This window comes from Ranitomeya variabilis, chromosome 5, assembly GCF_051348905.1.
Source record: "Ranitomeya variabilis isolate aRanVar5 chromosome 5, aRanVar5.hap1, whole genome shotgun sequence".
Lineage (NCBI taxonomy): Eukaryota > Metazoa > Chordata > Amphibia > Anura > Dendrobatidae > Ranitomeya > Ranitomeya variabilis.
The window spans coordinates 474765932-474779886 of NC_135236.1; the positions used below are offsets into that span (position 1 = coordinate 474765932).

General features: G+C 41.4%; 1 protein-coding gene across 1 annotated transcript in view; it reads right to left on the reverse strand.

Annotated features, from left to right (window-relative positions):
* Nucleotides 1-13955, reverse strand: part of PTPRQ (protein tyrosine phosphatase receptor type Q) — a 677639-nt gene that overhangs the window by 562237 nt on the left and 101447 nt on the right. The window contains exon 10 of the mRNA XM_077265498.1: nt 7446-7515. Coding sequence (XP_077121613.1) covers nt 7446-7515 — 70 coding nt within the window. The remainder of the gene's footprint in view (nt 1-7445; nt 7516-13955) is intronic.

The following is a 13955-nucleotide window of genomic DNA, read 5'->3' on the forward strand; positions in this document are numbered from 1 at the left end:
TATAGTACTCTGTGGGCTGTGCTGTATATAGTACTCTGTGGGCTGTGCTGTATATAGTACTCTGTGCGCTGTGCTGTATATAGTACGCTGTGGGCTGTGCTGTATATAGTACTCTGTGGGCTGTGCTGTATATATTACTCTGTGGGCAGTGCTGTATATATTACTCTGTGGGCAGTGCTGTATATAGTACTCTGTGGGCTGTGCTGTATATAGTACTCTGTGGGCTGTGCTGTATATAGTACTCTGTGGGCTGTGCTGTATATAGTACTCTGTGGGCTGTGCTGTATATAGTACTGTGTGGGCTGTGCTGTATATAGTACTCTGTGGGCTGTGCTGTATATAGTACTCTGTGGGCTGTGCTGTATATAGTACTGTGTGGGCTGTGCTGTATATAGTACTCTGTGGGCTGTGCTGTATATAGTACTGTGTGGGCTGTGCTGTATACTACTGTGTGGTCTGTGCTGTATACTACTACATGGGCTGTGCTGTATACTACTGTGTGGTCTGTGCTCTATACTACTGTGTGGGCTGTGTTATCTACTATGCGGGCTGTGCTATTTTATGCAGGCTGTGCTATATACTATGCGGTTTGTGCTATATAATATCCGGGCTTTGCTATATACTATGGGGAGTATATTATATTTTATGGGGGAGGCCATGTTATGTACTATGTGGCTGTGTTATATACTATTGTGGGGGTATATTATGTTCTATGGGGGGCTGCATTATATTCTATGGGGGGCTACATTATATATTATGGGGAGGTGGGCTGTATTATATTCTATGGGGGGTTACATTATACTCTGGGGTGGCTGCATTATACTCTGTGGGGTGGCTGCATTATACTCTGGGGTGGCTGCAATATACTCTGGGGTGGCTGCATTATACTATATGTGGGCTGCATTATACTGTATCGAGGACTATGGGGAATACGTTATACTATATGAAGAACTATGGGGTGCAGTATACTATGGGAAGTGAATTGTACTACATGGATGACTATGGCGGTGCATTATACTATATGGAGCACTATGAGGAGTGTATTATACTATGTGGAGGACTGAGCAGTGTATTTTAATATGGAGGACTATAGGGAGTGTATTATACTATATGGAGGACTGTGGAGCACATTATAATATATGGAGGACTATGGGGTGTATTTTACTAAACAAGTAAAATGCTGCATATTCAGATTGTTTTTGCTGGAACAAAAATCATTGTTTTCAGCAGCACATCACCAGTGTAAACTGTAGATGTGCTGCTGATAACATGATACTGTATGGTGATCTGTTAGTGATCTATTAGTGATCGTTCTGTCCCATCATCATTCCTCAGCTGGTGGAAAGAGACCAGGAAACAAGCATTGAACAACTTCAGTATTGTCGATCAAACTCATTTAGCAGCCTGAACTCAGCGCACGTAAATACAACAGAAATGCTTTTGTGTGATGTGCGATATGTTAGCATTTGGGGCCCCATTTTAAACTTTACCTAGGGCCCCACTTTGCCTAAAACCGGCCCTGCCTACAAGTGTACAAAGATATTATACAGTCACCATGTGACAAGTGGGCCTGTGTAACTTCAAATGCCAGGGCTGAATTTTAGTCCCAGTCCGGCCCTGCTATAGAGTCATTGTGTGCCACCACAAAGTCACCAGCACATGACAATATAGCATTAAGCTAGCCATAGAGCATCTCCCAACTGCTCCATATAAAATAAAGATGAGCAGAGCACTCCTGTGATTTCTGTGAGAGCTGTTGTCAGCGTCTTATCTCCCCGATTAACCAAAAGATTGGTCGATTCACACAATGCATATATCCATCCTCCAAAATAATCTGTCCAGGGACAGTTGAGAGACATCCATACCCAGAAGATGGCCACCCTGTTTAGACAACTTTTACCTATTATGGGGGCCCTTTAATCAATTTTAGCACAGTCTGTGATTTATTGAAATCACATAATTGTCTAAATGTGGCATGTTCCCTATTGCCTTTGGAGAAAAAAGCATGTAAAACTAATGCAGATTCATTTCCAGCAACTGTTTCTTTATCTCTTTATTTTTTTTAACATTTTGGAATTTAAAGGCTTATTTCCATCTCCAAGATCCTATCCCAATATGTAGTAGGTGTAATAATAATAATAATATTAGCAAATACCTCCAATTAGAAATATAATATAGTTCTTCTGATTTGCTATGCCATTTACCCCATGTGAAGGGCATTGCAGTAGCTTAAATATCCATTTTTATGACCACAACTAACTGTCAGTATATGATTGGTCACAACCATGGATACCTCAGCTAAGGCTTCTGTTTAAAGTATGTATTAATTATTAAAAATACATGATTAGTTGCTTACTTAATTACTGTGTTATCATATTACGTTTTGTCCTCTTTTTTGATGACAGATAAAGGCAACAAAAAACTTTTGTTCATTTTGTTATCCTGCTATCATATTGTCACAGTATGTCTATACATAGAAGTGCAAAGTAACATTAGCTGCATGTAATCAACCTCGCAAACATGAGAATTATTTATAGATGCATGGACGGACACACTGCCGGTTCAACGAGTGTGGCTGCACCGGGGCCCGGAGGCTCTGGGGGCTCCTGCAGGGTGGATAAAAATGAGGGCAATCTGGCCAGTTTATCCGGTCCCGAGGCTCTGGGGGCTCCTGGCCAGATTACCCTCTTGTGCGGCGGGCAGGGAGCAATCCCTGCAGCTCTGCTGCCTGCAAGAGAAAATGGCAGCGGAGCAGAGCTGCAGGGAATGGATCCATCCTGCTTCCTGCCCACGCATCCTGTCTCACACAGCAGCGGCTGAATGACATCATCATTCAGCGCCGCGGGTGTGTGAGACAGGAAGCTGTGGGCGATGGTGCGGCCTTCAGGATACCGTGCACAGAGGTGAGGTGAGGTGAGTGTGCGTGAGTATGCAGAGAGGTGAATGTTGCTGTGTGTCTGTGTGTGTGTAGTTGGAGAGGGCTATGATGGGGTGATGTGGCAGAAGGCAATGATTGGGTTGACTGAGAGGGCAATGATGGGGGTGATGGAGCAGAAGGCAATGATTGGGTTAACGGAGAGGGCAATGATGGGGGTGATGGGCAGAAGGCAATGATTGGGTTGACAGAGAGGGCAATGATGGGGTGATGGGGCAGAAGGCAATGACTGGGTTGATGGAGAGGGCAATGATAGGGGTGGTGGGGGAGAAAGCAATGATGTGGTAGTGGAAAGGGCAATAATGGGGTGGTGGGGGAGAAGGAAATGATGGAGGTGGTGAATGGGCAATAATGGGGGTGGTGGGGAGAATGAAATGATGGAGGCGGTATAATGGGCAATGATGGTGTGGTGGGGAAAAGACAATGATGGTGGTGGTGGAAAGGGCAATGATGGAGATGGTGGGGAGGAGGAAATGATGGAGGTTGTGGAATGGGTAATGATGAAAGTGGTGGGGGAGAAGACAATGATGATGGCAGTGGAAAGGACAATGATGGGGTGGTGCGGAGGAGGCAATGATGGGGGTGTTGGGGGAAAAGACAGTGATGGAGTTGGTGGAAGGACAATGGTGGGGATGGTGGGGGAGGAGGAAATGATGGAGGTCATGGAATGGGTAATGATGGGGATGGTGGGGGAGAAGACAATATTGGTGGTGGTGGAAAGGACAATGATGGGGGTGGTGGGGCAGGAGGAAATTATGGAGGTGGTGGAATGGGTAATGCTAGGGTGGTGGGGGAGAAGGCATTGATGGTGGCAGTGGAAAGGACAATGATGGGGGTGGTGGGGAGGATGCAATGATGGAGGTGGTGGAATGGGCAATAATGGGGTGGTGGGGAGAAAGCAATAATGGAGGTGGTGAAGAGGGCAATCATAGGGGTGGGGGAGAGGGCAATAATGGGATGCGGGGGGAGCAGGACAATGAGGGATGTGGAGGATTGGGATGGGAGGAAGGGGGATTTATAATGGATTTAGGAATGGGGGGTGGAGGAAGACGTTATCAATTATTATGTCTAACACAGTCCCTTAATATATAGTGTACTCACTTATGTATAGCACAGTCCCTAAGTGTATAGTGTACTCACTTATTCTGTATAACACGATCCGTAGTTACAGTTTCCTCTTTTGTTCTGTATATCACCGACCCTTATTACGTACCATCCTCTCTAGTTATATATGATGCCCTCCCTTATTATATAGCTTCCTCTGCTGTTATGTAAAGTGCTGTCTCTTACATAGTGTATTCTTGTTATTTTTGTTATTAACAGCGTCCTCTTTTATTACATAGTCCCCTCTCTTGTTAGATATAAAATGACTACTGATGGAGGAGCTTGTGACCAGACTACCAGTTCATCAGCTCCTCCTTTAGAGAAGAAGCTTTCCCATGCTCCATCAGCCATCATTGCATTATACAGCTAACAAGACAGGACGGTATGTAATTAAAAACAGGGCTCTATAAAATCCAATATGTAAGGGACGGTGCTGTACATAACAAGAGAGGGCACTGTATAATAAAGGACAGCAAAATACTAATAAAGGAGATTATGCAATATATACCCATGTGTGTGTGGCTCCTCCTCCTCCTCTTCTCTCTATACACGGCCCCTATTGGACAAACAATCAGCAGATTTGGGTTCCAGTATCATCTCTATGCTGATGACACCCAATTATACACTTCTTCCCCTGACCTCACCCCTACCCTAATTAAAAATACCAAGGATTGTCTGTCTGCTGTCTCTAACATCATGTCCGTTTTGGAAAGATTTAGTTTCAGATAGAGGGACTATCTGAAACTAAATCTTTCCAAAACGGAACTTCTTGTGTTTCTCCCTTCTACTAACATCACTCTACCCAACATCGAAATTACCCTAGAGGGTTCAACAATAACTCCCAAGCAGCATGCCCGCTGTCTTGGGGTCATATTCGACACTGAACTTTCCTTTACTCTCTATATCCGATCACTCACTCGCTTTTGTCACCTGCATCTTAAAAACATCTCCAGAATCCGACCTTTTCTCACCTTTGAAATTGCTAAGACTCTTACTGTCGCTCTTATTCATTCTCGTCTGGACCACTGCAACTCTCTTCTGATCAGTCTCCCTCTTACCAAACTTTCTCCTCTCCAATCCATCTTGAATGCTGCAGCCAGGGTCATATTTCTGTCCAACCGCTTCACCGATGCCTCCATCTTGTGCCAGTCATTACACTCACTACAGGGTCCAGTACAAACTCATCTCTTTCACCCACAAAGCTCTCCACAGTTCTACACCGCCTTATATCTCCTCTCTCACCTCTGTCTATTGCCCTACACGTGCCCTCCGTAGGGCCGACCTAAGACTAACATCCTCCGTAATCCAAACCTCACACCTCCGTCTCCAAGACTTCTCTCCTGCTGCGCCAGCTCTCTGGAATGCACTTCCCCAGACGATCAGACTGATACCTAGCCCCGACCTATTCAAGCGTGCTTTAAAAACCCATCTCTTCAAACAAGCCTACCACATCAACTACTCAGTAAACTAACTTTGCCCTGTTCCCTCCTTCCAAATATTATTCTGAATCTGCACCCTACTATTCATCTGTCTCCACACCCTCCATGCACATGATAACTGCACTTGATACTTGACTATTGCACTTAAACACACGGGCTGATGACCGGATCATGCAGCTTTATATGAAAATACCTATTTATTATAATTGCCAGACCTGAAATAACAATCACTTTTCACCTATTGTGTCCCCCCCATTTCCTTGTAGATTGTAAGCTTGCGAGCAGGGATCTCACTCCTAATGTCACTGTTTAAATTGTCTTAACTTGTACTGAATTTGTCTGTACATGTCCCCGCTTAATTGTAAAGTGCTGCGGAATATGTTGGCGCTATATAAATAAAAATTATTATATATTGTAGGGGTTTCACTCGCTCAAGTGTGACGGCTGACACTTAGGAGGCACGTTCCATCAAAAGTTCAAAGGTTTATTGCTCCATAAACCACAAAACAAAAACAGAAAACAAATAGCCTTTAGCTTAGGCAAAGGAAAAACAAGTGTCCAGTCCTTCAGGCTCAGTCCTGGAGCCTTAACACACTCTGGAGGCTAGCACCTCCACACATATCTACTGTGTTAAGCATTAGCCTTTTTTTTATAGGTCTAACCACACCCAGAACCAATCACATGATTAGACATGTGGTTATGACACCACCACAGGTCCTGAAACACATATAGTTAGGCATGGTTACATCACAGCGGCAAGCCACCTATGTGACACATATCTCCCGTCGACTAGACACCCTTTAGCCACGCTACAATATAGATATATATATATATATATATATAATGTAGCTTTGTCGCCTTAAAAGGTGGGGGGCACAGACACTTTTCCTGCACAGGGGCCCCAAGCTGTCTGTGTCTGACCCTGTATAGATGCATAGAACCATGTTATCAATCTGTGTTTTGCACATCTAAAGCAGAATGGTCATAGACTATTATGACCTCACACAATATCTTCTGTTTTATATAGATGAATGGTGTTTTTTTTATTGCAGGTTGTAGTACAAAGGGAGTTCACAAAGACAATGAGTTCTCACAGTGCTGTAAGAGACAACCTTAGTGTCTCAGCCATAGGCTTGCCTGGTGTTAGATTGACAAAGGAGCACTGCTTCTCTCTGTTACTTATGCTGGTCTCTGCACACCTTGTATTCTTATATCACGCACTGACCGTGCGCTCTCGAACTAGCTCATGTCTTCTGATCAGAGCCGGCAAGAGAGGGCAATGTCACTGTACATATTTCAGAGTGACTAGTATCTACTGCGCATACGTCAGAATTGACAATCGATGCTTGTTCAGTAGAGCAGGGACTAGCAAAGCCCCTGGAATGGATGTCAATGATGACAATTCCTTTCAGGAAAGGAACAGAGGCTGTGGTGGTGATCTCAGCCTCTGCCCCCTATTGACGACTTGTTTGAGTATCCCAGCATGAACTGGGATTCTCAAATGAAGAGTTATCAAAGAGGAAGTAGACAAAAAATAAATAAAGCATTTAGAAAGCATAGTAAGGGAAGGATAGGGAATTTTAAATTACAGTTTATTTGAAAATTAATTTGTGTTTCGGACCATCCTTTCAAGGTTTGAGAATACGAATCGTGAATGGTAATGATTGTTTCAAAAAACAGAACTGAAACTTCCTTGAGGACTGTTTCTCTATCACTTTTAGGACATTCAATATGTAATTTATAGGACTCTCATGGAGCCTCATATTTTACTATTCTACAGGTCAGGTCCCTTATTTCTCCCCTTATCAGTGAGTTAACTATGTATTTCGCAAAGCAACATAACCTTCAATCCTATAAAAACCTCAGGAAACAATAGTTTTTGCTTTCTGTATAAAAATACATCTAAGGTGTTTATGATTTAAGAATACATCTAAGGACCATTTGTTCGGGATTTTTTAATATCTTACCACTCTCTGCAGTGTTGAACAGAAGGGAGGTGCTGTAAGATCCAATGCCAGCGCTGTTTTCTGCAGCCACCTAGAAGTAATCAGAGGAAAAGAGTGGGCATCACATTTCCTTTATGAATTTCATTCAAAGAGAACAAATCGCATTATAAAAAAATGAAAAAAAAATCAAAAGTTTCTAAGTTAATAATAATAATAATAATAATAATAATATCAATAATAATAGTCATAGATTAGTAATTTAAAAATAATCCTACTATGTATCATACACTGAAGCACATGGTGTCATATAATAGCCAACACAGCAATCACACTTGCAATCTTTCTTTACAGTTTCAAGATAGGTATCATTTCAGTACTATGATCAATTCATAATGTTTAAAAAAGACTAGTATTTTAATGACTCTAGTGCATTTTATCATGTGTTATTGGGGTACTCCATTTTTGGTCAGAGGCCCTCTGAAAATTAGCTACAGTGGGTACAGCCATGAGTCTTCTTGGGAATGATGTTGTTTTTGGGAATTAAGTTTTTCACACCTGGATTTGGGGATCCTCTGCCATTCTTCCTTGCAGATCCTCTCCAGTTCCGTCAGGTTGGATGGTGAACGCTGGTGGACAGCCATTTTCAGGTCTCTCTCTTTCTGGTGTACTAGCTCAAAAGGGTGCTTCTACTCAATACTGAGCAAATGGTCTGAACACTTATGACCATGTGATATTTCAGGTTTTCTACTTTAATAAATTTGCAAAAATTACCATATTTCTGTTTTTTTAGTCAAGATGGGGTAGAGTGTACATTAATGAGAAAAAAATGAAATTAACTTTTTTGAATTTACCAAATGGCTGCACTGAAACAAAGAGTGAAAAATGTAAAGGGGGACGAATACTTTCCGTACCCACTGTATTTTCAGAATGTGACAATGGGATCACCAGCAATTAAATGTGCACCAAAGTTTATTTCTCGTACAGTACTACCACAGGAGATGTGAAGTATTAAATCGTAGCCATTCTAACTAAAGACTGTGAAATCTACAAACAAGTCATGTCTTTTAGGCTATGGTCACACTAGCAGTATTTGGTCAGTATTTTACATCAGTATTTGTAAGCCAAAACCAGGAGTGGGTGATAAATCCAGAAGTGGTGCATATGTTTCTATGATACTTTTCCTCTGATTGTTCCACTCCTGGTTTTGGCCTCAGAACAACACTATGAGCTTTGTATTATAGCCTCACTCTGCTCTGGCTAATTGATGAAGGTATAAAGGGGGCATTTGAACTCAATTCACTGAAATACATAATAGGGGAATGTGTTATGTTAGAATGATAAATCTCAACAATATTGTAAGCTAAAAGTGTCTGTTGTTTGTGGCCAACATACAACATAAAACAGATCCTTTTGTAGCTTCTATTAGAAGCGGATGTAACCCAAGCTTCACATAGTGCACATGTACCTCACATACAGTAGTGCACATGTGTATGAGCGATATGTGAGGCTTTATTTACATCTGTCTATAACAGAAGCTACAACATGATCTGTCCAATCTGAAGAATTATGGCAACCAACGACTGGCTCAGACTGACCCACAGTCGGTCAGGTGAATCCCTGGATGGGCTCCAGACATGAACAGTGTTTAGCACAGCACACTTAATGCAGTATACAAAAAGAAAGGCAGTATCTCATCTATTCATTTCACAAACTACCCAGATTATAAAATAGAAGCATAGGTCATATTGTGAATGAGGGTCAGGTAATACTGCACGTAGCTAAACAGTACTCTCCAGACCCCAGAGCATTTATTTGTTATGTAATGTTGGTATTCTTGTGCAAGATTTGTGTCCTAATATTTTATGTACTGCTGTTTGTATTGCTGATGCAATACCGTAATTTCCCTCGGGATCAATAAAGTGTATCATATCGCATCGTATCATAGTGCTTCTCACCAAATTAGAATATCAACAAAAAGTTAATTTATTTCAGTATTCACACTGTGGGGCTGGGAATCTGGTGCCTGCGCAGTGAAGCGGGTCACCGTGCACCATTGAAGATAGTGCCGATGTCTCGCAAGACTTCACAAGTCTTCCCAGCCCCGCAGTGCGAATACATCATAACACACTGCAGGGTGGGATCTGGGGCCTCCGCTACACGCAGGCGCGATATCGTTACATCGCCTGATGTAAGTTCCCGGGCAGCGTGCATGGCACATGCCCGAGAACTGATTGCAGAGCGCAGGCACCGGTGACATCATGACAGAGAGAAGAGGAAGCCCAGAGGACAGTGGGGGATGATGGACGGCTGCGAGGCGGTTGAGTCAGGGGGAGAAAACATACCTCCCTGACTCAATAGAGGTATGGCGGGAAATTTATAAAAGTGATTATTTCAGCATTCCTAGGGATAATAAACATAAGAGCCACCTTCACAGAATGCAGCCTTAGTGCTGCTGAAGGTGGCTATTTTACTTTAATAGGCTCTGGGGGGTGACAGGTTCCCTTTAAGGTCTGGCAAGTTTGCTGGTCAATCACGCTCAGTGATACTGTTATTTTTAAACCAGGTATTGGTACTGTTCCCAGTGTGGACAGGTGCCAAGTCCTGCTAGAGAATGAAATTTCCATCTCCAAAAAGCTTACCATCTCTGATTGTGGAAACTTCACACTAGACCTCAAACAGCTTAGATTGTGTGCCTCTTGACTCTTCCTCCAGATTCTGGGACCTTGGTTTCCAAATGAAATGCAAAATTTTCTTTCATCTGAAAACAACACCTTGAACCACTGAGCAACAGTCCAGTTCTTTTTCTCCTTGGCTCAGGTATTAGTCATGAGTGGCTTGACACAAGGAATGCGACACTTGTAGCCTATGTCCTGGATACATCTGTGTGTGGGGGCTCTTGCAGCAATGACTCCAGCAGCAGTTCACCCCTTGTGAATGTTCCCAAAATTTTTGAATGGCCTTTTCTTTACAATCTTTTCAAGACTACGGTTATCCCGATTGCTTGTGCACCTTTTTCTACCACACTTTTTCCTTCCACTCAGCTTTCCATTAATATGCTTGAATACAGCACTCTGTGAACAGCCATCTTCTTTAGCAATGACCTTTTGTGGCTTACCCTCCTTGTGGAGTGTGTCAAGACTGTCTTCTGGACATCTGTCAAGTCAACAGTCTTCCCCATGATTGTGGAGCCTACTGAAACAGACTAAGGGACCTTTTTAAACACCTAGGAAGCCTTTGCAGGTGCTTTTTGTTAATTATTCTAATTTACTGAGATAATGACTTTTGGGTTTTCATTGGCTGTGAGCCATAGTTATCAACATTAACAGAAATAAACACTTGAAATAGATCACTCTGTTTGTAATGACTCTCTATAATATAGGAGTTTCACTTTTTGTATTGAAGAACTGAAATAAATTAACTTTTTGATGATATTCTAATTTTGTGAGAAGCACCTGTAATATAAGAAATGAAAAATGAAAAAAATACTTATACTTACCTCACTGCACACCTCTCCAGCCACTCTGCTTTACACTGTTACCCATCCGGTCCTTGCCACATCTTCATATAATCACCGCTCGCGCTGCAAACATCAGTCCTCTCATGTTAGGCTGGGCTTCCAGCTGTGATAAAGCCCTGGAAGGTTTGACACATGCACACTCAAGGTCTCGGCACATGCTATGAAGTCATGGTGGTGTGACCTTTCAAGTGCTGGCTCAGCACGAGAGACCAGGTGATTTTTACTGCAAGTGACGTCAATCTGAAGATGTGGTGAGGACCTAAATGACGGTGAGCAGTGAGTTGAGTATGAAGATTTTATTTTCAATTTTATTATGGCCTTTTAGGCCACGTGCACATGTTGAGTATTTGGTGGGTTTTTTACCTCAGTAGTGGTAAGCCAAAACTAGGAGTGGGACAGTCAGAGGAAAAGTATGAAAGAAACACATCGCCACTTCTGTATTTTTTACTCACTACTGGTTTTAGCTTCCCAATACTGAGGTAAAAAACTCACCAAACACTTAATGTGTGCACATGGTATAACAGTTCAGAAAATTGGCGGCCATCCACCACCATTTTGATAAATTACAAAACATCCACATTTTGTCGAATGCAGATATTTGTAAAATTCAATTCTGCTCAACATTTTTTTTACTCATTTCTACATGGCACCCCTCAAGCGGAAACAAAGAAAGGGCAAAGTATGCCAGACAATCAAAACTATGTAACTGTACATAGAAAACAATATTTTTACATACTGTACAGTATGTTAGTGGTTTCCTTTAGTTAATAAAATTATTAATAAAATTACAATTTACGTCTGCAAACTTCATTTCTTTTTTCATTTTCAGATCTCTTGACACACAACTTTTCTCTTTTAGGAGTTTCAGGGTCATACATATAGGCTGCATGTGAGCTCTTTGTGTTCTTTGTGTCTGAGTTCTAATAGTGCACACATTTCCTCTTCATGTGCTTTCCTCTTTTTCTGTAAACTATTTTCTGTGCTCTCTGAAATACTTTCTCCCCTGCCCACAGTGTGGAAATCTGTGTAAAACCCCCTCACTCCTGCTATTTCTAATACAGAGAGAAGGGAGAGATAGAGCAGAGAGCCATCTGGAATATGAGTGGTAGCTCTGACAGAGTTGTCAGATTTTTGCTAGTGCTCAGCTAAAGAAGTTACAGACACCCTGCAGCAGCAAAATTGTAGAACAGTTTTAATGAAGAGTATTTAGAAAGTTGCTTAACTTTGCATTTTGAAAGCAAATTAACAATTTAAACATTATGTGCTATACTTAGCCTTTAAGAGTCCATTTTAGATGATGGAGCAGCAATGTTTTTTTAATAAACTGAAGAGAAAGGATTCCATGAAGGATACATTTGATGCAGAAAAATATGTGGCTAAAGTAAGCCCCAAATTTGGCCAGAAAATTACTGTTTAGAAAATTTAAACCACATCAAATTTACTGCATGATACAACTGATGGTCTCAAACATCCCATGCAAACCATATAAATATATTATATATATTGTATACAGTGCATTGAAAAAATATTCATACCCAGTGAACGTTTCCAAATTATTTCACATTACACTCACAAAACGTAATGTATTTTATTGGGATTTTATGTAATATACCAACACAAAGTAGCAAGTATTTCCTTCATACAGTATCAAGGAAATTATACATGGTTTTTTATATATTTTAAAAATATAAATTTAAAAATTATGTTATGCTCCAAAATTAAATCCTGAGTCACCAGTTGTCTTCAGAAATCATGACATTAGGAAATTGAGTCCACCTGTGTATATTCTCAGTATAGCTACAGCTGTTCTGTGAAGGCCTCAAAGTTTTGTTTGAGAATATTATTTAGGGATCAAACAGTATCATAAAAAACCAATGAACACACAAGACAGGTCAGGGATAAAGTTGTGGAGAAGAGAAAAGCAGTGTTAGGCTACAAAAAAGAGCCCAAGTTCTGAACACCTCACGTAGCATTGTTTAAATCATCATCCAAAAATGGAATGTGTATGGCACAACTGCAAACCTACCAAGACATGGTCGTCCATCTAAATTGACATCCCAAACAAGTAGAGCACTAATTAGAGAAGCAGCCAAGAGGCCCATGGTGACTCTGGAGATCCAAAGCTCAGGTGGAAGAATCTGTTCACAATGCAACTATTGCTTATATACTCCAGAAATCTGGCCCTTATGAAAGAGTGTCAAGAAGAAAACCATATTTGGAAGAAAACCATAAGAAGTCTTGTTCGCAATTTGCACATAGCCATGTAGGGGATACAGCTAACATATGGAAAAGGTGCTCTGGTCAGATGAGAACAAAGTAGAACTTTTGGGCTGAATGCAAAATGCTATGTGTGGAAAACTAACACTGCACATCACTCTGAAAACACCATCTCCGCCATCAAACGTGGTGGCAACATCACGCTGTGGGGATGCTTTTTGTTTAGCAGGGAAAGGAAAGCTGTTCAGAGTTGATGGGTAGGTGGATGGAGCTTAATACAGGGCAATTTTAGAGGAAAATTTGTTAACCCCTTCATGATGGAGCCCTTTTTTGTTTTTGCGTTTTTGTTTTTTTCGCTCCCTTCCTTCCCATAAATTTTTACTTTTATTTCAATATGGCCATTTGAGGGCTTGTTTTTTGCGGGACGAGTTGTACTTTTGAATGACACCATTGGTTTTACTATGTCTTGCACTAGAAAACGAGAAAGAAATTCCAAGTGTGGCAAAATTGCAAAAAAGGTGCAATCTTGTTTTTTGCTTGGCTTTTTTGCTAGTTTCACTAAATGCTAAAACTGACCTTCCAATGTGATTCTTCAGTTCATTATGCGTTCATAGACACCAAATATGTCTTGGTTATTTTTTATGTAAGTGGCGAAAAAAAATTCCAAACTTTGCTAAGAAAAAAAAATACACAATGTTCCGATACCGGTAGCGTCTCCACTTTTCGTGATCTGGGGTCGGGTGAGGGCTTATTTTTTGCGTGCCAAGCTGTTGTTTTTAATGATACCATTTTGGTGC